Source organism: Leopardus geoffroyi, chromosome X (genome assembly GCF_018350155.1).
Source record: "Leopardus geoffroyi isolate Oge1 chromosome X, O.geoffroyi_Oge1_pat1.0, whole genome shotgun sequence".
Taxonomy (NCBI): Eukaryota; Metazoa; Chordata; class Mammalia; order Carnivora; family Felidae; genus Leopardus; species Leopardus geoffroyi.
Genome location: NC_059343.1, coordinates 31,436,444 through 31,458,407, shown reverse-complemented (window position 1 = coordinate 31,458,407; position 21,964 = coordinate 31,436,444). Strand labels below are relative to the sequence as shown.

The following is a 21,964-nucleotide window of genomic DNA, read 5'->3' as shown; positions in this document are numbered from 1 at the left end:
CCTCACCAAGGAAATCGCGCCCACCCTAAGACAGCTCACAAGAAATGGCTGAAATGGAGCACAAAAGACGAGGCCCTTTGGTTCAATGTAGGAACAACTATATGGTATAATTTCTGCTTCAAGAGACCTTAGGCATCAGGCTAAGTGTAAGCCTTATTTGAAACACATCATCTCTCAGTTCTCTTACCTGTCCTATTTTGCTTTCCTTATCTTGTTTCCTTGTTTCTGGGGAAACCCAACCTAAAACATTCCCAAACCAAAAGTAAGGAAGGAAATAACTGCAGAAAAAGTAGTTCAATGTTTTGCTATTTTCATATATGTAAAGGTCACTTAAATCACTGAAAAGAAACTAAGGAGTAAAGGAAAAAAATTCTCTCTCTTCAGGCACCCCAATCTGTTCTATACTGTTTGAAGTAAACTTTACCTCTCTGCCTGTTTCTGCATGCGCACATTTCTTAAATGTTTAGTATATCTTTCATAATAGTTTTCATGTTCTTGCTTTCCAATTCTTTCCAATTTAGTGTACGCAAAATCAGGATCCACATAGTTATATCTTGGAATCTTTGTGAAAATCGTCCTACAAGATGAACAAGTTATGTTAATATTTATATATTTGCACTTAATCTATCAGCATTTATTGAGTGTCTCCTATGCCAGGGGCTAAGCACAAAATGGTGAATAGGGCAGATTCTACTCCTTTCCCTCATATCCTCTTATATAGCAAGATATTATTACACAAAGAAATAGAATAATATCTAACTTTCTTCCCAACCCAATTAGAAAAACACTCCAAAAGGTCACTAGGATACAATGGCGTCTACCTTAAAACCACTCTTGAGGAATTAGTCAAACAGGCAATTTGAAGACTTACACATGGGACTAGATCTGAATTTGACTAGTGTTTCCTAAGAGTTAATTACTTTTACATGATTATGATCAAAATTAGAAAAAAAATATGTGTAATAATAAATCCTTGTATTAGACACATTTTTTAAAAAATCTCAGAGCTTGGGGACGCCTGGGTGGCTCAGTCAGTTAAGCATCTGACTTCAGCTCAGGTCATGATCTCACGGTTCCTGAGTTTGAGCCCCACATTCAGCTCTGTGCTGATGGCTCAGAGCCCGGAGCCTGCTTCAGATTCTGTGTCTCCCTCTCCCTCTGTCCCTCCCTTGCTCACGCTCTCTCTCTCTCTCTCTCTCAAGAATAAATAAACATAAAACATTTTCTTAAAACATAAAAATAAAATCTCAGAGCTTATGTAGTAACCATCAATGAACCATAGAGAGAAACCAATTCATAAATTAATCACAACTACTTTCTGTCTCATGTTCACTCATCTAAATTCATGTTCTTCCTTTCACCCACCGTATATTTTCCATAAATATAAAAATTACAATTATTCACATCTTCTGGCCTTGGGCTGCCTCAATTCTCATCAAATTGTATTAATTATTAAGATTCTCACCCTCAATAATTAACTCAAGTATGAACTTATTAGTCATAGAGCCGAATGAAATTTAACATTTCTCCATGTTTTCAACAAGTCCTCTATGGTTACAGTAAGATAACTTTAACTGAATGAGAGTCTTTAAGAGAGTTAGACAACGAGAGGGAAATAAACGCTTTGCTATTCAAAGATAGTTGTTGAAAATACTCCCGAGAACCAAAGCAATCTTGAGAAGAACAAAGCTGGAGTCATCACAATTCCAGATACAAAGATACACTACAAAACTGTAGCCACCAAGACAGTATGGTCCTGGCACAAAAAAAGACACATAGATCAAGGGGAAAAACAGAGAGGCCAAAGATAAATCCATACTTAATATAGTCACTTAATCTGCTACAAAGGAGGCAAGAACATACAATGAGGAAAAGACAGCCTCTTCAATAAATGGTGCTGGGAAAACTGGACAGCTACAAGCAAAAGAATGAAAATGGACCACTTTCTTACACCATACACAAAAATAAACCCAAAATGGATTAAAGACATAAATGTGAGACTTGAAGCCTAAAACTCCTAAAAGAAAACATAGGCAGTAATCTCCTTGATATTAGCCTTAGTAATATTTTTCAGGATATATCTCCTCAAGCAAGGGAAACAAAAGCAAAATTAACTATTTGACTATACCAAACTAAAAAGCTTTTGCACAATGAAGGAAACCATCAACAAAATGTAAAAGCAACATACTGAAAGAGAGAAGATATTTGCAAACAATATATGCAATGAATGGTTAATATCCAAAATATATAAAGAACTCATACAAGTCAACACCAAAACAAAAACAAAAAAAGGAAACAAACAAAACAAGTAACCCAATAATCCAATTTAAAAATGAACAGAGGACAGGAATACACATTTTTCCAAAGAAGACATATAGATGGCCAACAGACTCATGAAAATGTGCTCAACTCCACTAATCATCATGAAAATAAAAAACAAAACCACAATGAGATATCACCTTACACAAGTCAGGATGGCTAGTATTAAAAAGACAAGGGATAACACGTGTTGATGAGGTCGTAGAAAAAAGGTAACCCTCCTACATTGTTGGTTTGAATGTAAATTAGTACAGCCACTGTGGAAAACAGCATGGAAGTTTCTCAAAAAATTAAAAATAGAAATACCATAAAACCCAGTAATTCCACTTCTGGGTATTTACCCAAAGAAAACAAAAGCACTAATTCAGAAAGGTACATGGACCCCTATGTTTATTGCAACATTATTTACTATATAGTAAAGATATGGAAGCAGCCCAAGGTCCCATCAAGTGATGAATGGATAAAGTAGATATGGTATATATATACTGCAGAATATTATTTAGTGATAAAAAAAAGAATGAAATCTTACCATTTGCAACAACAAGGATGGAGCTAGAGAGTATAATGCTAAGCAACATAAATCAGAGAAAGACAAATACAGTATGATTTCACTCATATATAGAATTTAAGAAATGAAACAAGCAAAGGGGAAAAAACAGACTGAGACAAATCAAGAAAGAAACACTTGCAGCACTTGCGTGGCTCAGTTGGTTAAGCATCTGACTCTCGATTTCATCTCAGGTCATGATCTTGTGGTCATGAGACTGAGCCCTGTATCAAGTTCCATGTTGGGTGCTTAAGATTCTCTCTCCCTCTCCCTCTGCCCCCTCCCCACTCACACTCACATACTCTCTCTCAAAAACAAACAAAATAAAAAACCAAACAGACTCTTAGACAACAATCTGATGGTTATCAGAGGGGAGATGGGTAGAGGGATGAGTTAAATATGTGATGGGGATTAAGGAGCGCACAGGTTGTGAATAGCACCTGGTGAGGTATGGAATTGCTAATCACTACCCTATACACCTAAAACTAACATAACACTACATGTTAACTAACTGAAATTAAAAACTTTAAAAAAAAGAATAAACTTCATGAAATACCTCTTTAGCTTTTAGTAGGTGATATTTTTTAAGTGCAAAATAGAGGGGACAAAAATTATTATGCAAATAAAACACTGTTCCTCATTTATTTATTAAAAAATATTTACTAGTGCCTACTATAATGCCTGACACTCTTCTAAACACAGGACATACTATAGTAAACAGAAGTTAGACAAAAGTTCCTGACTTCTTTTTTTTATTTTCTTGTCAAAAATCATTAAAGAAATGCAGTAAGAAATAAAATAGCAATTACAGTTACCAATAATTTATTTTTTTTTAATGTGTATGTATTTTGAGAGACAGCATGAGCACAAGCCAGGAAGGAACTGAGAGAGAGAGAGAGAGAGAGAGAGAGAGAATCCCAAGCAGTTTCCACACTGCCAGCAGAGAGCTCGAGGAGGGGCTTGATCCCACAAACTGTGAGAACCAGAGCCAAAATCAAAAGTCAGGCACTTAACAAAATGAGCCACCAGGTGCCCCTGTTACCAATAATTTAATACATCATTAAATTTCATTACTTAAAATTACTAATTGCTAACCAGAAAATAACTAAATTTTTCATTTCTATTAGTTTGGAAAAGAGTAAACTGAGAAAAATAATTTTGGCCATGATATAAATAGGAAATGCTTAGTCTTCTTCAAAAAAATATCTGGCATTTTTAGAACAAATGATTAAGACTGATTTAGAAACAAAATATTAATATTACATTAACATGTCTATACAAATATATTTGTGTAAACATAGGAAAGGACTGAAAAGAATACATTAAAAAAAAGTGTTTCCAACAAATACATCTGTATGGGATGGAGTGCAATGAGTCAGAGGGAGGGATCAGTTTTCCTTTATTATACTACATAATTACTTAAAATGGAGTCTGAGCAATTTTTACACTCCTATGTTTCAGGGTATCTGTCAAACAAAAAAGAGTGAGAGAAAGGCTGGTATGGATAAAATCTGTAAAATGAAATAATAAGACAGGCTATATAAAAACCCAGAATCTTCCAATTGTGGATAATAAAACAATTATGGCCTAAAATCAAATGATATTGCAAGAAAATGGCTGTAAAATTAAATGAGCTTAATGACTTACCAAAGGTAAAGAGACAAGCAGAGAAAACCCAGGGATATTATCAAGTTTAGATAGTCTATAGTAGCATACAAGCAGGCAGAAAAGAAACTCATTTCAATCTTACAGGTGTAAAAACCAGGATGCCTGGGTTTCTTCTAAGCACTTGGAAGGCAGTAATTTCTTTGAGGTTTGGTGTGGGGAGTAAGCTTAGAAATTCCCTGGGTTTGCACCAATGGGTTAACAAGGCATAAACAATTACAAAGCCATAGGATGCTCACACCCAAGTTTGGGTAAACAAGATTAGGCGAATAACAATAGAGAAGGGGGGCTAAGGCCCCCAGAATAAAGCGGGTGGGGGGCAAAGGCCCCCAAAATGGGGGGGGGGGCAAGGGCTCCAATACAAACGTATATGAGATAAGCAAGATTAGGTATTCAGGGTGAAAGTGCCCCCCAATTTAGTACTATAGCAGACAGCTGCTTTCACAGGAAGGAAGGACCAAATTAGGTAAACAGGTAAATAGGGCTATAGACTGCTGCCATTGGAGTGACCCAAAGAGGAGCTGATTAGCAGAAGAAAAGGTGCCTTGTTAACCCTGAGGTTATATGCTCTGTCTTATCCCCTAGACTAGCTAAGATAAACAGACAGAGTCTCCTGTCTGCTGTTAACAACCATCTGCCCACCTGCCCAGCACCAGGATTTTGGTTTATATTGACCCAAGCCCCTAAGACCGTATATCAAAATCCCCTTTCCCTCATGCCCATGAGTTAATGTTCACAAATTTATTGTCTCTTTGTGCATGCCCATGATGTCTGTAAGCCTTCTAATCTTAATAAATACAGAGCAAGAACTCTTATTCAGGGCTCTTGTCTTTTCCCGGATATTAGCCATCTCTTGCTTTTAATCCTGTGTCTGCTCTCTTGCTGGTCAAGAAAGTACTTTAGACTTAGAGTCTACAACAGTTTGAATGGATTTAAATTAAGGTATAACATCACTTTTGATCCTCATTATTGAGGTTTTAGTTCAATTTGGGGAAGGTTATGGGAAATGTGACTTTGAGGGGAACAAAGAGGATGATGATGATGATTATGATGTTTACTTTCATCTTAGAGAAATTGAAGCTGTCAACCATACTTAATGAATAGGACTACTATAAGAACTTGATACATTTTTTAAAGTGATTATTTCTATTATTCTATACTTGTCCACAGCATATTTTAATAATCATCTGGCAAACGATTCACTTCCTGTCAAGCACACAGTAGAGGTGACAAGAGGTTAGATGAAGCAAATACAGTAGTAGCATTCAATAACCATCTCCTCCAATGTAAAACAAAAAAAGGACAAAGAAAATAAAATTTTATTACTATTATTATTATTGTCATCATTAGTTTGTTACAGCAGGATCTGCTAAGACCTACATATCACGTTGCTAATTGTGCCTTTCAAAATTTCAGGTTTTTTTTTTTTTTTTCAACATTTATTTATTTTTGGGACAGAGAGAGACAGAGCATGAACGGGGGAGGGGCAGAGAGAGAGGGAGACACAGAATCGGAAACAGGCTCCAGGCTCTGAGCCATCAGCCCAGAGCCCGACGCGGGGCTCGAACTCACGGACCGCGAGATCGTGACCTGGCTGAAGTCGGACGCCCAACTGACTGCGCCACCCAGGCGCCCCATAAAAAAAATTTCAGGTTTTTAATATAGCATGTTACCTGAAATGTTTATGCTGGTCTCCAGACCTGATACTTGCAGCTCGATCATTGGGAAAAGCTATCAGTGCATCCTTTGGTGACTTTTTACTTAGGTGATGATTGTGAAGGTGTGTCATGGTTGATTGAAGCATTGCAACAGGCGCACAGTCCTTGTATTTTGGCAAGTCTCTGACCACAAACTGTCCCGTTGGATTACTGACCAAAGGGGATATACCTTTTATAGAATTGGATATTAAGTTAAATATTTTTTTTTTAATTTCAGCTGTCCGAATAATTTCCATGTATTAACAGACTATACCATTGATTCTACCTTAAAATGAAGTCCCTAAACAAAGAAACACATTCAAAGAAATTCAAATAATTCATTAAAAAGTTTTTTTCTGTTTATTTTTTTTTGAGAGAGAGAGAGAGAGAGAGAGAGAGAGAGTGCGTGAGCAGGGTCAGAGAGAGGGAGACAGAGAATCCAAAGCAGGCTGCAGGCTCTGTGTCGTCAGCACAGAGCTCGATGCAGGGCTTCAACTCATGAACTGGGAGATCATGACCTGAGGTGAAGCCAGACACTTAACCTAGTGGGCCACCCAAGCGCCCCTACAAATAACCATTTAACAAATGAACCTACACAAAACAATTCTGAAATATAATGCATGCATAAAAAATAAAACATAGTAACTTGAAGGAATGCGTTAGCCCATATGACACAAGTTTTCATAGATTACAGAGAGCTGAATATCAGTAATTTCATATGGCTCAAAGTATAAAAGATAATTGAGGATTACATGAAACAGCAGCAACGCAAAAATCCAAGGAGTGGTCAAAATTAGTTTATATTATATTACAGACTCAAAAGAAAACATAGAACATGAAAATCATTAAAATATGTAAATTTTATAGATCACTAAACCAGTACTATCACAATTGTAATCCTCAAAATGGCAACATGAGCAAATGTTGGGGACATGTTAGAAATGCAAATTTTGGGGTTCTAACAAAGACCTATTTAACAATCATTTCTGGGATGTAGGACAGTGGTACCTATTTTAAGAAGGTTTATTTTAAGAAGGTTTAACCACATTTAAGAAGACTGCTTCCAGGTGATTTTGATGCATTCGAAGGTAAGAACCACAAGATTAGATTACATGTGATATACATAGCTAAGCAGTAAGTATATTAAGATAATCCATATAACCTTCATTTAACAAAAAAGGTAAGGGTCAATAATAGCTTACCAGGATTAACTTTCATCACAACTTTCTTGGTGGAAGGTTTGCAGACACTCTTGAAATATAAATATATTTGATGAAAAGGTTTCAGAGATGTAGACTGAAAATTTTCATCTGCCACTGAGCCAATAATCTCTATCAATTGCTTCACTTTAAAGACTCCTACTTGATGTGGAATGAATGAACATATCACATTCTAAAAAAAGAAAAAGTAGTCAATTGCTATAGACTAAATGTCTGTGAACCCCCAAAACTCCTACGTTTAAGCCTAATACTCAGTGTGATGGAATTAGGAGATTAGGGCCTTTGAGAAGGGATTAGGTCATAGTGCTCTTACAAAAGAGGCCCCACAAAGCTCCCTAGACCCTTCTACCATGTAAGAATACAACAAGAAGTCTACAACCAGGAAGAGGATCCTCACCCAACTCTGCTGGTGCCCTGATCTAGGACTTCTAGCCTCCAGAAGGGTGAGAAATAAATTTCTGTTGTTTACAAACCATACAATCTATGGCATTTTGTCATATCAGTCCAAATGGATTCTAAAAAATAATATTATACTGTTGGAAAAAATAAAAAGCAAATAAAAAAAACTTTATAAAATTTTACGGAGAGCTAGTTCATCACCGTGACATGAAAGTGGCTTAGAAATTCGATATACAGCATTGACAAACATTTAAGATCTATATTATTGGAAAATTCTTTGAGAAATTATTAAGAATGATAGTATTGAAGCACTTGAAGGATAGCAAATTAAGGATCTCCAAATACCCCCTCCTCCACAAACAGGAAGAGACCACTGGAATAATTGTCAAAATCAACTTTACCCAAATTTAAAAATTACCTAAAAGCTTATAAAAAATCCCAGAAGTATTTATTTAAGAAAAAAATAGCTGAATTTCTGAAAGCATAACAGGCTTCATGGCATTTTTAGACACTGTGATCCGATGCTCCTATTCCCAGTTTTGTGCTGTCTTTGAAAATAGCCTTGCAACTATGGCAGCTGTGAAAACCATTAGCTGAGCAGACAGGAGGGAAAAGAACAGATTTGGAGCTCTCCAAAAGCCGCACCACCAGAGAACTGTCCCTCTATGTCCAGTCTAGAAGCTAGCCAAAAAGCCTATTATAAGGGTATAATTTTCATTGACCTGGTTCAGAGCTCATTCTTTGTGAACAATTCTCTCCACTGAACCCCCTTCTCCTCCCGGCCCATCAAAAAATCAGCAGCAGGGCACTTGGGTGGCTCAGTCGGTTAAGCAATTAAGCATCTGACTTTGGCACAGGTCCTGATCTCATGGTTCATGAGTTTGAGCCCCACATAGGCTCTGTGCTGACAGCTCAGAGCCTGAAGCCTGCTTCGGATTCTGTGTCTCCCTCTCTCTCTCTGACCCTCTCCCACTCATGCACGCACTCTCTCTTTCTCAAAAATAAGCAAACATTAAAATTTTTTTTTTTACAAAATCAGCAGCAATTGTTAATCACAGCTAATAAGAGGAAAATAAGAGGCAAAACAAAACAAAAAATGAAAAAGAAAGGAAAAGAGAAACAAAAAACAAAAACAGAAAACATTCAGAAGGCATTTGAAAAGTTCTGACACATACATTCCTGGGAATCTAGATGACGGTTTACATGCCCAGGAAAGATTTGAGAAACCTCCAATTTCTCACTTTTGCCTCACTCTGAGATGCTGTACAAGAAGGAATTAAAGGCCAAAAAGAGTTGTAAACTACCTGAGAGAACAGTGAAGATTTGCCCCACCCAATACACTTACACAAAAGCTCTTAGCAAAGGCTGTGAGACTTACTGATTCAGGGAATTTAAGAGAAGCTCTGCCCAATCATTCACTGACCCCAAAATTAACTGAGAAGATCCTTGATTGGCTGCACATAACTAAGAAAACAACCTTTACAGACTCAGTCTAAAAAACACTAAAGACAAAGAACAACAGAAACAAATAGCAATGACAATAAATCTTGAGGGTATCTGATTTCCAGAGTTGCCAAATACTATCATTTAAAATGCCCAGTTTTCAACAAAAAATTACAGGGAATGAAAAGAAATAGGAAAGTATACCCAATACACAGAAAAACTCCAATCAATAGAAACTGCCTTGACGAAACTCAAATGTTAAAACTTACCAAAGAGGATAAGTTGACTATTATAAATATGCTCAACTAATGGAAAATATGTCTAAAGATATAAGGAACAAGCGGGACTACATCAAATAAAGCCTTCTGCACAGCAAAGGAAACCATCCACAAAATGAAAAGCCAACCTAGGGGATGGGAGAAAATATCACTCATTAATCACCATCACTCAACATCACTAATCATCAGGGAATTGCAAATCAAAACCACAATGAAGTACCATGTCACACCCGAGAATGGGTATTATCAAAAAGACAAGAAATAGAAATAACAAGTGTTGGCAAGGATGTAGAAAAAAGGGAACCCTCCTGTACTGTTGGTAGGAATGTAAAATGATGCAACTACTATGGAAAACAGCATGGAGTTCTTCAATCGATCAAAAATAGAACTACCATACAACCCAGCATTTCAACTTCTGGGTATTCATCCAAAGAAAATAAAAACATTAATTCAAAACACTCAAAACACTAACTCATTGCAGCATTAGTTACAAGAGCCAAGACACTGAAAGAAACTGACCGTCCACCAAAGGATGAAGCGATAAAGAAACTACAGTATACGTATACAACAGAATATTATTTGCCAATAAAATAAGAACAAAATCTTGCTATTTTTGACAACATGGATGTACTTTGAGGGCATTATGCTAAGTGAAATAAGTCAGACACAGAAAAACAAATACCATATGAACTCACTCACATGTGGAATCTAAACACAAAAAACAAACAAAAAACCAAACTCACACATACACAGTACAGACTGGTGGTTGCAAGGGCAAGGGGAGGAGGATGGGCAAAATGGATGAAGGGGGTTAAAGGGTACAAATTTCCAGTTATAAAATTAATAAATCGGGGGATCCTGGGAAGATGGCGGTGTAGGAGGACGCTGGGCTCACTGCGCGTCCTGCTGATCACTTAGATTCCACCTACACCTGCCTGAATAACCCAGAAAACCGCCAGAAGACTAGCAGAACGGAGTCTCCACAGCCAAGCACAGACAAGAGGCCTACAGAAGAGGGTAGGAAGGGCAGAGAGGCGGTGCGCGCTCCAAGGACTGGCGGGAGGGAGCCGGGGCAGAGGGGCGGCCCGCCGGCCAAGCAGAGCCCCAGAATGTGGCTTGCAAAAGCAGAGGGGCCGGACAGAGTGTGTTCCAACAGCAAGCGGGACTTCACATCTGGGAGGTCATAAGTTAACAGCTCTGCTCAGGAAGCGGGAAGGCTGGAGGACAAAGGGAGGGAGAATTGTTGAGCCCCGGACCACAGACCTCAGATTGGCGGGGAACAAAGGCGCTCGCCACCGCCATCTCCCTCGCCCATCCCCCAGCCAAAATGCAAAAGGGAACCAGTTCCTGCCAGGGAACTTGCTTGTACCTCACAAACACCCAACGCTGTGCTTTTGCTGATCCATCCCTCCCTCGGGTCTGACTCCCTCCCGGTGCTGCAGGGCCCCTCCCGAAGCGGATCTCCCAAACAAAAGCGAGCTGAGCCTGGCCCTCCCACCCCTGTGCACCTTGTGGATCCACCCCAGCTCATACACCAGATCCCCAGCACCACAAGCCTAGCAGTGTGCAAGTAGCCCAGACGGGCCACGCCACCCCACAGTGAATCCCGCCCCTAGGAGAGGGGAAGAGAGGGCACACACCAGTCTGACTGTGGCCCCAGCAGTGGGCTGGAGGCAGACATCAGGTCTGATTGCGGGCCCGCCCACGAACGCAAGTTATTCAAGACAGCACAGGGGAAGTGCCCCACAGTCCTGCACCACTCCAGGGACGATCCAAAATGATGAAATGGAAGAATTCCTCTCCGAAAAACGTCCAGGAAATAACAACAGCTAACGAACTGATCAAAAAGGATTTAAACGATATAAGAGAAAGGAATTTAGAATAATAGTCATAAAATTAATCACTGGGCTTGAAAACAGTATAAAGAACAGCAGAGAATCCCTTGCTACAGAGATCAAGGGATTAAAGAACAGTCAGGAGGAGCTAAAAAAAATGCTATCAATGAGCTGCAAAATATAATGGAGACAACTACGGCTCAGATTGAAGAGGCAGAGGAGAGAATAGGTGAACTAGAAGATAAAATAATGGAAAAAGAAGAAGCTGAGAAACAGAGAGATACAAAAAATCCAGGAGTATGAGGGGAAAATTAGAGAACTAAGTAATGCACTAAAGAGAAATAATCTACACATAATTGGTATTCCAGAGGAGGAAGAGAGAGGGAAAGGTACTGAAGGTGTACTTGAAGAAATCATAGCTGAGAACTTCCCTGATCTGGGGAAGGAAAAAGGCATTGAAATCCAAGAGGCACAGAGAACTCCCTTCAGACGTAACTTGAATCGACTTCTGCACGACATATCATAATGAAACTGGCAAAATACAAGGATAAAGAGAAAATTCTGAAAGCAGCTAGGGATAAATGTGCTCTAACATAACCGATAAGACTCGTGACTGATCTCTCTACTGAAACTTGGCAGTCCAGAAAGGAATGGCAGGAGATCTTTAATGTGAAGAACAGAAAAAATATGCAGCCGAGAATCCTTTATCCAGCAAGTCTGTCATTTAGAATAGAAGGAGAGATAAAGGTCTTCCCAAACAAACAAAAACTGAAGGAATTCATCACCACTAAACCAGCCCTACAAGAGATCCTAAGGGGGATCCTGTGAGACAAAGTACCAGAGACATCGCTACAACATGAAACCTACAGACATCACAATGACTCTAAACCCGTATCTCTCTATAATAACACTGAATGTAAATGGATTAAATGCACCAACCAAAAGACATAGGGTATCAGAATGGATAAAACAACAAGACCCCTCTATTTGCTGTCTACGAGACTCATTTTAGACCTGAGGACACCTTCAGATTGAAAGTGAGGGGATGGAGAACTATTTATCATGCTACTGGAAGTCAAAAGAAAGCTGGAGTAGCCATACTTATATCAGACAAACTAGACTTCAATTAAAGGCTGTAACAAGAGATGAAGAAGGCCATTATATAATAATCACAGGGTCTATCCATCAGGAAGAGCTAACGATTACAAATGTCTATGCGCCGAATAAAGGAGCCCCCAAATATATAAAACAATTACTCACAAACATAAGCAACCTTATTGATAAGAATGTGGTAATTGCAGGAGACTTTAACACTCCACTTACAGCAATGGATAGATCACCTAGACACACGGTCAATAAAGAAACAAGGGCCCTGAATGAGACATTGGATCAGATGGACTTGACAGATATATTTAGAACTCTGCATCCCAAAGCAATAGAACATACTTTTTCTCAAGTGTACATGGAACATTCTCCAAGATAGATCACATACTGGGTCACAAAACAGCCCTTCATAAGTATACAAGAATTGAAATTATACCATGCATACTTTCAGACCACAATGCTATGAAGCTTGAAATCAACCACAGGAAAAAGTCTGGAAAACCTCCAAAAGCATGGAGGTTAAAGAACACCCTACTAAAGAATGAATGGGTCAACCAGGCAATTAGAAATTAAAAAATATATGGAAACAAATGAAAATGAAAATACAACAATCCAAACGCTTTGGGATGCAGCGAAGGCAGTCCTGAGAGGAAAATACATTGCAATCCAGGCCTATCTCCAGAAACAAGAAAAATCCCAAATGCAAAATCTAACAGCACACCTAAAGGAAATAGAAGCAGAACAGCAAAGACACCCTAAACCCAGAAGAAGAAGAGAAATAATAAAGATCAGAGCAGAAATAAACAATATAGAATCTAAAAAAAATGGTAGAGCAGATCAACGAAACCAAGAGTTGTTTTTTTGATTTTGAAAAAATAAACAAAATTGATAAACCTCCAGCCAGGCTTCTCAAAAAGAAAAGGGAGATGACCCAAATAGATAAAATCATGAATGAAAATGGAATTATTGCAGCCAATCCCTCAGAGATACAAACAATTATCAGGGAATATTATGAAAAATTATATGCCAACAAACTGGACAACCTGGAAGAAATGGACAAATTCCTAAACACCCACAAGCTTCCAAAACTCAAACGGGAGGAAATAGGAAGCTTCAACAGACCCATAACCAGCGAAGAAATTGAATCAGTCATCAAAAATCTCCCAACAAATAAGAGTCCAGGACCAGTTGGCTTCCCAGGGGAGTTCTACCAGATGTTTAAAGCAGAGATAATACCTATCCTTCTCAAGCTATTCCAAAACATAGAAAGGGAAGGAAAACTTCCAGTCTCATTCTATGAAGCCAGTATTACTTTGATTCCTAAACCAGACAGAGACCCAGTAACAAAAGAGAACTACAGGCCAATATCCCTGATGAATATCAATGCAAAAATTCTCAATAAGATACTAGCAAATCGAATTCAACAGCATATAAAAAGAATTATTCACCATGATCAAGCCAGATTCATTCTGGGATGCAGGGCTAGTTCAACATTCGCAAATCAATCAACGTGATACATCACATGAATAAAAGAAAAGATAAGAACCATATGATCCTGTCAATCGATGCAGAAAAGGCCTTTGACAAAATTCAGCAACTTTCTTAATAAAAACCCTCAAGAAAGTTGGGATAGAAGGAACATACTTAAACATCATCAAAGCCATTGATGAAAAGCCCACAGCTAATATCATCGTCAATGGGGAAAAACTGAGAGCTTTTTCCCTGAGATCAGGAACGTGACAGGGATGTCCACTCTCACCGCTGTTGTTTAACATAGTGTTGGAAGTGCTAGCATCAGCAACCAGACAACAAAAGGAAATCAAAGGCATCAAAATTGGCAAAGATGAAGTTAAGCTTTCACTTTTTGCAGATGACATGATATTATACATGGAAAATCCAATAAACTCCACCAAAAGGCTGCTAGAACTGATACATGAATTCAGCAAAGTCGCAGGATACAAAATCAATGTACAGAAATCAGTTGCATTCTTATACACTAATAATGAAGCAACAGAAAGACAAATAACGAAACTGATCCCATTCACAATTGCACCAAGAAGCATAAAATACCTAGGGATAAATCTAACCAAAGATGTAAAAGATCTGTATGCTGAAAACTATAGAAAGCTTATGAAGGAAATTGAAGAAGATATAAAGAAATGGAAAAACATTCCGTGCTCATGGATTGGAATAAATATTGTCAAAATGTCAATACTACCCAAAGCTATCTACACATTCAATGCAATCCCAATCAAAATTGCACCAGCATTCTTCTCAAAACTAGAACAAGCAATCCTAAAATTCATATGGAACCACAAAAGGCCCCAAATAGCCAAAGTAATTCTGAAGAAGAAGACCAAAGCAGGAGGCATCACAATCCCAGACTTTAGCCTCTACTGCAAAGCTGTAATCATCAAGACAGCATGGTATTGGCACAAAAACAGACACATAGACCAATGGAATAGAATAGAAACCCCAGAACTAGACCCACAAACGTATGGCCAACTCATCTTCGACAAAGCAGGCAAGAATATCCAATGGAAAGAAGACAGTCTCTTTACCAAATGGTGCTGGGAGAACTGGACAGCAACATGCAGAAGATTGCAACTAGACCACTTTCTCACACCATTCACAAAAACAAACTCAAAATGGATAAAGGACCTGAATGTGACAGGAAACCATCAAAACCCTAGAGGAGAAAGCAGGAAAAGACTCTCTGACCTCAGCCGTAGCAATGTCTTACTTGACACATCCCCAAAGGCGAGGGAATTCAAAGCAAAAATGAACTACTGGGACCTCATGAAGATAAAATGCTTCTGCACAGCAAAGGAAACAACCAACAAAACTAAAAGGCAACCAACGGAATGGAAAAAGATATTTGCAAATGACATATCGGACAAAGGGCTAGTATCCAAAATCTATAAAGAGCTCACCAAACTCCACACCCGAAAAACAAATAATCCAGTGAAGAAATGGGCAGAAAACATGAATAGACACTTCTCTAAAGAAGACATCCGGATGGTCCACAGGCACATGAGAAGATGCTCAACGTCGCTCCTCATCAGGGAAATACAAATCAAAACCACACTCAGATATCACCTCACGCCAGTCAGAGTGGCCAAAATGAACAAATCAGGAGAGGATGTGGAGAAACGGGAACCCTCTTGCACTGTTGGTGGGAATGCAAATTGGTGCAGCCACTCTGGAAAACAGTGTGGAGGTCCTCAGAAAATTAAAAATAGACCTACCCTATGACCCAGCAGTAGCACTGCTAGGAATTTACCCAAGGGATACAGGAGTACTGATGCATAGGGGCACTTGTACCCCAATGTTTATAGCAGCACTCTCAACAATAGCCAAATTATGGAAAGAGTCTAAATGTCCATCAACTGATGAATGGATAAAGAAATTGTGGTTTATATAAACACAATGGAGTACTACATGGCAATGAGAAAGAATGAAATACGGCCCTTTGTAGCAACATGGATGGAACTGGACAGTGTGATGCTAAGTGAAGTAAGCCATATAGATAAAGACAGATACCATATGTTTTCACTCTTATGTGGATCCTGAGAAACTTAACAGAAACCCATAGGGGAAGGAAAGGAAAAAAAAAAAAAAAAAAAGAAGAAGTTAGTGTGGAAGAGAGCCAAAGCATAAGAGACTCTTCAAAACTGAGAACAAACTGAGGGTTGATGGGGGGGTGGGAGGGAAGGGAGGGTGGGGGATGGGTACTGAGGAGGGCACCTTTTGGGATGAGCACTGGGTGTTGTATGGAAACCAATTTGACAATAAACTTCATATATTGAAAAAAAAAAAACAAAAAAATTAATAAATCATGAGGATATAATGTACAGCATGGTGAGTATAGTTAATACTGTATCACATATTTGAAAGTTGCTACAAAAGTAAATCTCAAGAGTTCTTATCACAGGAAAAAAAATTATGTTACAATATATGGTGATGGATGATAGACTTATTATGGTGATCATTTTATAATATATACAAATGTCATTACGTTGTACACCTGAAACTAAGATTATATATCAATTATATCCCAATTAAAAAAATTTTAGAAAAGGCATGAAAGCATCTCACAAAATAGAAACTATCAATAAAGTATATAAATTATTAAAAAGAACAAATAAAGGGAAGGAAATATGGGAAACTCACAAATATCTAGAAGTTAAACAATACACCCCTAAGTAACCAAAGGGTCGAAGAAATCTCAGGGGAAGTTAGAGAATACCTTGATTCTGAGATACCTGGACAACGATATGTAAAAGAACAAATCTGGACCCCTAAGTAAACCTATATACAACTCAAAATGGATAACACATTTAAATGCATAAGCTAAATTTCTTAGAGGAAAACACAGGAACAAATCTTAATGACCTTGGATACTGTATAACTACCAAGATAGGATACTCAAAGCACAAATGGCAAAAAGAAAAACAAAGATAAATTGGACTTAATCAAGCTTCAAAACTTTTCTACTTCAAAGGACAAAAAAGGAAAGTGAGAAAACAACCCATAAAAAGGGAGAAAATATTTGCAATTTACATATCTGACAAAGGACTTGTATCCAGAATACATAAAGAACTTTTGCAATTCAACAACAAAAGGATAAATATTCCAATTAAAAATGGATAAAGAATACTGTGTTAGTTTCCTATTGTTACAATAACAAATTACAAACAACTCTGTGGGCTAAAACTGCTCAACTTATCTTCTACTTCTACAGGTCAGAAGTCTAACACAAATCTCCATGGGCCAAAACTAAGATTTCAGCAGGACAGTGTTCATTTCTGAAGGCTCTAGTGGAAAATCTATTTCTTTATCTTTTCCTACCTTCTAGATAGAGGCCATCACATTCCCTGGCTCATCACCTTTCCCTTCCATTGTCAAAGCCAGCAATGGACATGCAAATATTTTTCACATCATATCACTGACACTTTTAATGACTCCTATTTGCACTTTTAAGTACCCCTGTGACTATACTGGGTCCACACAAACAATCCAAGATAACCTCCCCATTTTAGAGTCAACTGATTATCAACATTACTTCCAATTAAAACCTAAATCCTCCTTTTGCCATGGAACACCACATATTCACAAATCCTACAGATTAGGATAGGGACATTTTTAGGTGGACATTATTCTGACTATCAGAGACGTGAATAAACATTTCTGTAAAGAAGATATACAAATGCAAAATAAGCATATGAAAAAAACATTCATCATTAGTCACTGGGGAAATGTAAATGAAAACTGAAATGATAAGCCACTTGGGCCCATCAGGATGGATATAACCAATAAGAAGGATATTAACAAGTATGGGCAAAGGTGTGGAGGTATTAGAACATTAGAATACATATTCTTTACTGGTAAGAGTTGTGAAATGGTGCAATTTCTTTGGAAAATAGTATGATAGTTTCTCAAAAAGTTAAACAGAGTTATCATGATTCAACAATTTCACTCACTAGTATATACTGAAGAGCACTGAAAACCTGTCCATATGAATTTCTAGATTTTTTTTCTATTTCTTTAAAGAATGCAGTTGGGATTTTGACAAGGTTTATAATAAACTTGTAGATCACTTTGGGTAGTATAGATGTTTAAAATATTAATTCTCCTAAACCATGGAGATGGTTCTTCTCCACCTGTGATGTTCTTTTCTGTATCTGTGTCTTAATTCCCTTTAACAAATTTTCATAATTTTCAGTGTGTAACTCTTTCAGCTCTCTGGTTAAATTTACTCCTAGCATTTTATTCTTTTTGCTTCTAATGTAAACATGAAAGGTTCTGAATAGCTAATGCAATTTTGAACAAAACAAACAAAGCTGGACATATCACACTTCCTGATTTCAAACTACATTACAAAGGTACAGTTATCAAAACAGTATGGTATTGGCATGAAAAAAGACATATAAACATATGAACAGAATAGAGAGCCCACAAATAAATCCATGCATTTAGAGTCAACCAGACTACAACAAAACTGCCAAGAACACACAGCAGAAAAAAGACAGTCTCCTTAATACACAGGGCTGGAAAAACTGGATATCCACATGCAGAAGAATAATGGAATATTATTCAACCTTTAAAAAGACGGAAACCCTGGGGTACTAGGTGGCTTAGTTAGTTAAGCATCCGACTTCAGCTCAGGTCATGATCTCATGGTTCATGGGTTCAAGCCCCTCATCAGGCTCCATGCTGACAGCTCAGAGCCTGGAGCCTGCTACAAGTTCTGTGTCTCCCTGGCTCCCTCTGTCTCTCCCCCGCTTGCACTCTCTCTCCGTCTCTCTCTCAAAAATAAATAAACGTTAAAAATTTTTAATTAATTAATAAATAAATAAAAAGAAGGAAATCCTGATATTTGTGAAAACACGGATGAACTTAGAGAACATTACATTAAGTGAAATAACCCAGACACAGAAAGACAAATACTGCCTGATCTCACTTATATGCGGAATCTAAAATAGTTAAACTGATAGAAGCAGAGTACAAGGTGGTTACCAGGGGTGGGAGGGAACAGGAAATAAGAAGATGTTGGCCAAAGGGTACAAAGTCTTAGTTCTGCAAAATAAGCAAGTTCTGGAGATGGTAACTATAGTTAACAATACTATATTGTATACTTGAAATTCACTAAAAGGGTAGATCTTAAGTGTCCTCACCATAGAAAAGAATTCATAACATTATGAGATGACTAATATGTTAATTAGCTTGATTGTGGTGACTGTTTCTCATTGTATACATATATCAAACATCCAGCTGTATACTTTAAACATATACAATTCCTATTTGTCACTTATAACTCAATAAAACTACCGACAAAAATGGTGAGCATAAAATTGGGGAAGGGTAGGCAAATATAAAATGCATATTTACTGCCACATCCCTTCAGAACACTTCAATCTACACTAAAACTTTTAAATGTTTCCTTTTGTTTAATTACATACTTTGTTTCTATAGTAAAAAAAACAATATACACATACACAGGAAAATCTGTCCATACAAAAACTTGTACACATGCACAAAAAAACAAACGTGTACATGAATGTATATAGCAGCATTATTTCTACAGCCATAAGGTGGAAACAATTCATATGCCCATAAACTGATGAATAGGTAAAGAAAAGGTAGTATATCCATACAATGGAATATAATTTGGCCAATAAAAGGAATGAGGTACTGATACATACTTCAACAGTGATGCAACTTGAAAATATAATGTTGAATCAAAGAAACCAAGCACAAAGTCCTTATATTGTATGATTATATTTACATACAATATCAAAAACAGGGAAATTGATAGACCTAGAAAACAGATTCACGGTTGCCACGGGCTGAGGAATGAGAAGAAGTTAGTGCTATTGGATACAGGGTTTCTTCTTGGGGTGACGAGAATGTAGTACAATTAGTGCTAATGGTTGCACAACTCTGGTATTATACTAAATACCACGGAACTGTACATTTTAAATGTGTGAATTTTATGGTATGTGAATTATATTTTAATAAGCTACTAATTTAAAAAGAATAATCTTGGGGCGCCCAGGTGACTCAGTGTGTTAAGTGTCTAACTCGGTTTCAGCTCAGGTCATGATCTCGTGATTCATAAAACCAAGCCCCACGTCACACTGAACTGACAGTGTGGAGCCTATTTGGGATTCTCTCTCCCTCTCTGTCTGCCCCTTCCACACTCACGCATTCTCTCTCTGTCTCTCTCTCTCTCTCAAAATAAATAAACTTTTAAAAATAAAATATGGGGCGCCTGGGTGGCTCAGTCGGCTAAGCACCCAACTTCATCTCAGGTCATGATCTCGCAGTTCATCAGTTCGAGCCCCATGTCAGGCTCTGTGCTGACAGCTCAGAGCCTGAAGCCTGATTCAGATTCTGTGTCTCCCTCTTTCTCTGCCCCTCGCCTGCTCATACTCTCTCTGTCTCTCAAAACTGAATAAACGTTAAAAATTTTTTTTAAATAAATAAAATAAAATAAGGGCACCTGGGTGGCTCACTTGATTAACCGTCTGACTTTGACTCAGGTCATGATCTCAAGGTTCATGAGTTCAAGCCCCACATTGGGCTCTCTGCTGTCAGCGTGGAGTCCACTTGAGATCCTCTGTTCCTCCCCTGCCGCCCCTCCTCAGCTCATTTTCTCTCTCTCTCAAAATAAATAAGTAAACTTTAAAATAAATACATAAAATAAGAATAATCTTATCACATATCTAAATAATTAAAGGCTATTTGACCGGTCTATGGAAGTCACAATTGTCCAGCAGCCCCCCCACCCTCCACATTTCTTACATTCACTTTTTATTAATTTGAAATTCATGAGTGCTTGAGAAAGCCAAAAACATATAAGGTTAAAAATTATATTAGGAACTTAGCTATCAGACACATTTTAAAAGATGTACATGTCGCTGGAGAAAATAAGCTGAGTTGGTAGATTTAAGAGACTTGAACTAAAGAAAGTCTAGGAAGCAGTTAAAAAGCAAACGTTCTGCATAATGTGGTTAACATCGGTTGTTATTCTATAAAGACTGATTAAATCTATCCAAATTTGGGGGGATGGAAGTGAGTCATTCTAATGAAGCAGGAAGAGTTATAAATATGAGCTGCATGCATTTAAACATGTATACAATAGTTCCTGATTGCAACTGAGAGAAAGCTTCCATCAATAACTTTATGAGCCATATCACAATGCAGTGGAGAAAAGATGGTGACAGAAAAACCCGAACTGAAACTGAAAGCATTCATGCTTGCTACTGTTTAGAGCAAGGCTCCACTTTTTCTGTAAATGGCCAGACAGTAAATATTTTAGGTTTTATGGGCCATACAACTGCAAAAATTAATAAAGGGAAACCTCACTAAAATGGAGTTGGGAGGCCAGAAGGAGGAGCTCTCACGCCCTGACACTAGACTTCAATTACAGGAAGAATCATGGACAGGAAAGAAACATCAGTTACAGGTCCCAACAGGAAAAGATGTACATTGCGTTTCCTATGAGACATCCACTACCCCAGCAACTCAGCCAAGAGCAAACCGTCATCACTCTGAACTCCTACTTTTCTCCAATGGACTCTCCTTCAAAATAACCACTCCCAACTTCCTCCTTCTCCATAAAATCCTCTCTTTGGTTGTCGGGCTAGCCTACGGGTTTGACCGTATCTTGTTTGTCTAGAATTACAATTCTCTGCTATTCCCAAATAAACCCAGTTTTGCTGGTAAAATAACTATCTCATTTTTAAAGTCAACACAGTTCTCTCATACCTATTCAACCTTGCCTTTCAAGTGTGAAAGCAGACAGAGACAACAGACAATAAGAGCAGCTATGTTCCCATAATAGTTTACTTAAAAATACAGGCAGCAGGCCAGATTTGGCCTGTGGACCATAGTCAGTCAACTGTGGTTTAAAGGATAAGGGCAAGAGTTATCTGAGTAGTGAGAAAGACAG

At 37.9% G+C, this 21,964-nt stretch overlaps 1 protein-coding gene across 1 annotated transcript in view; it reads right to left on the bottom strand.

The window, feature by feature from the left end:
- Positions 1 to 21,964, bottom strand: part of CFAP47 (cilia and flagella associated protein 47) — a 553,185-nt gene that overhangs the window by 500,932 nt on the left and 30,289 nt on the right. The window contains exons 9-11 of the mRNA XM_045471009.1: positions 7,431 to 7,620; positions 6,205 to 6,418; positions 425 to 577 (exon numbers count right to left, since the gene is read on the bottom strand). Of these exons, the coding sequence (XP_045326965.1) occupies positions 425 to 577; positions 6,205 to 6,418; positions 7,431 to 7,620 (557 nt within the window). The remainder of the gene's footprint in view (positions 1 to 424; positions 578 to 6,204; positions 6,419 to 7,430; positions 7,621 to 21,964) is intronic.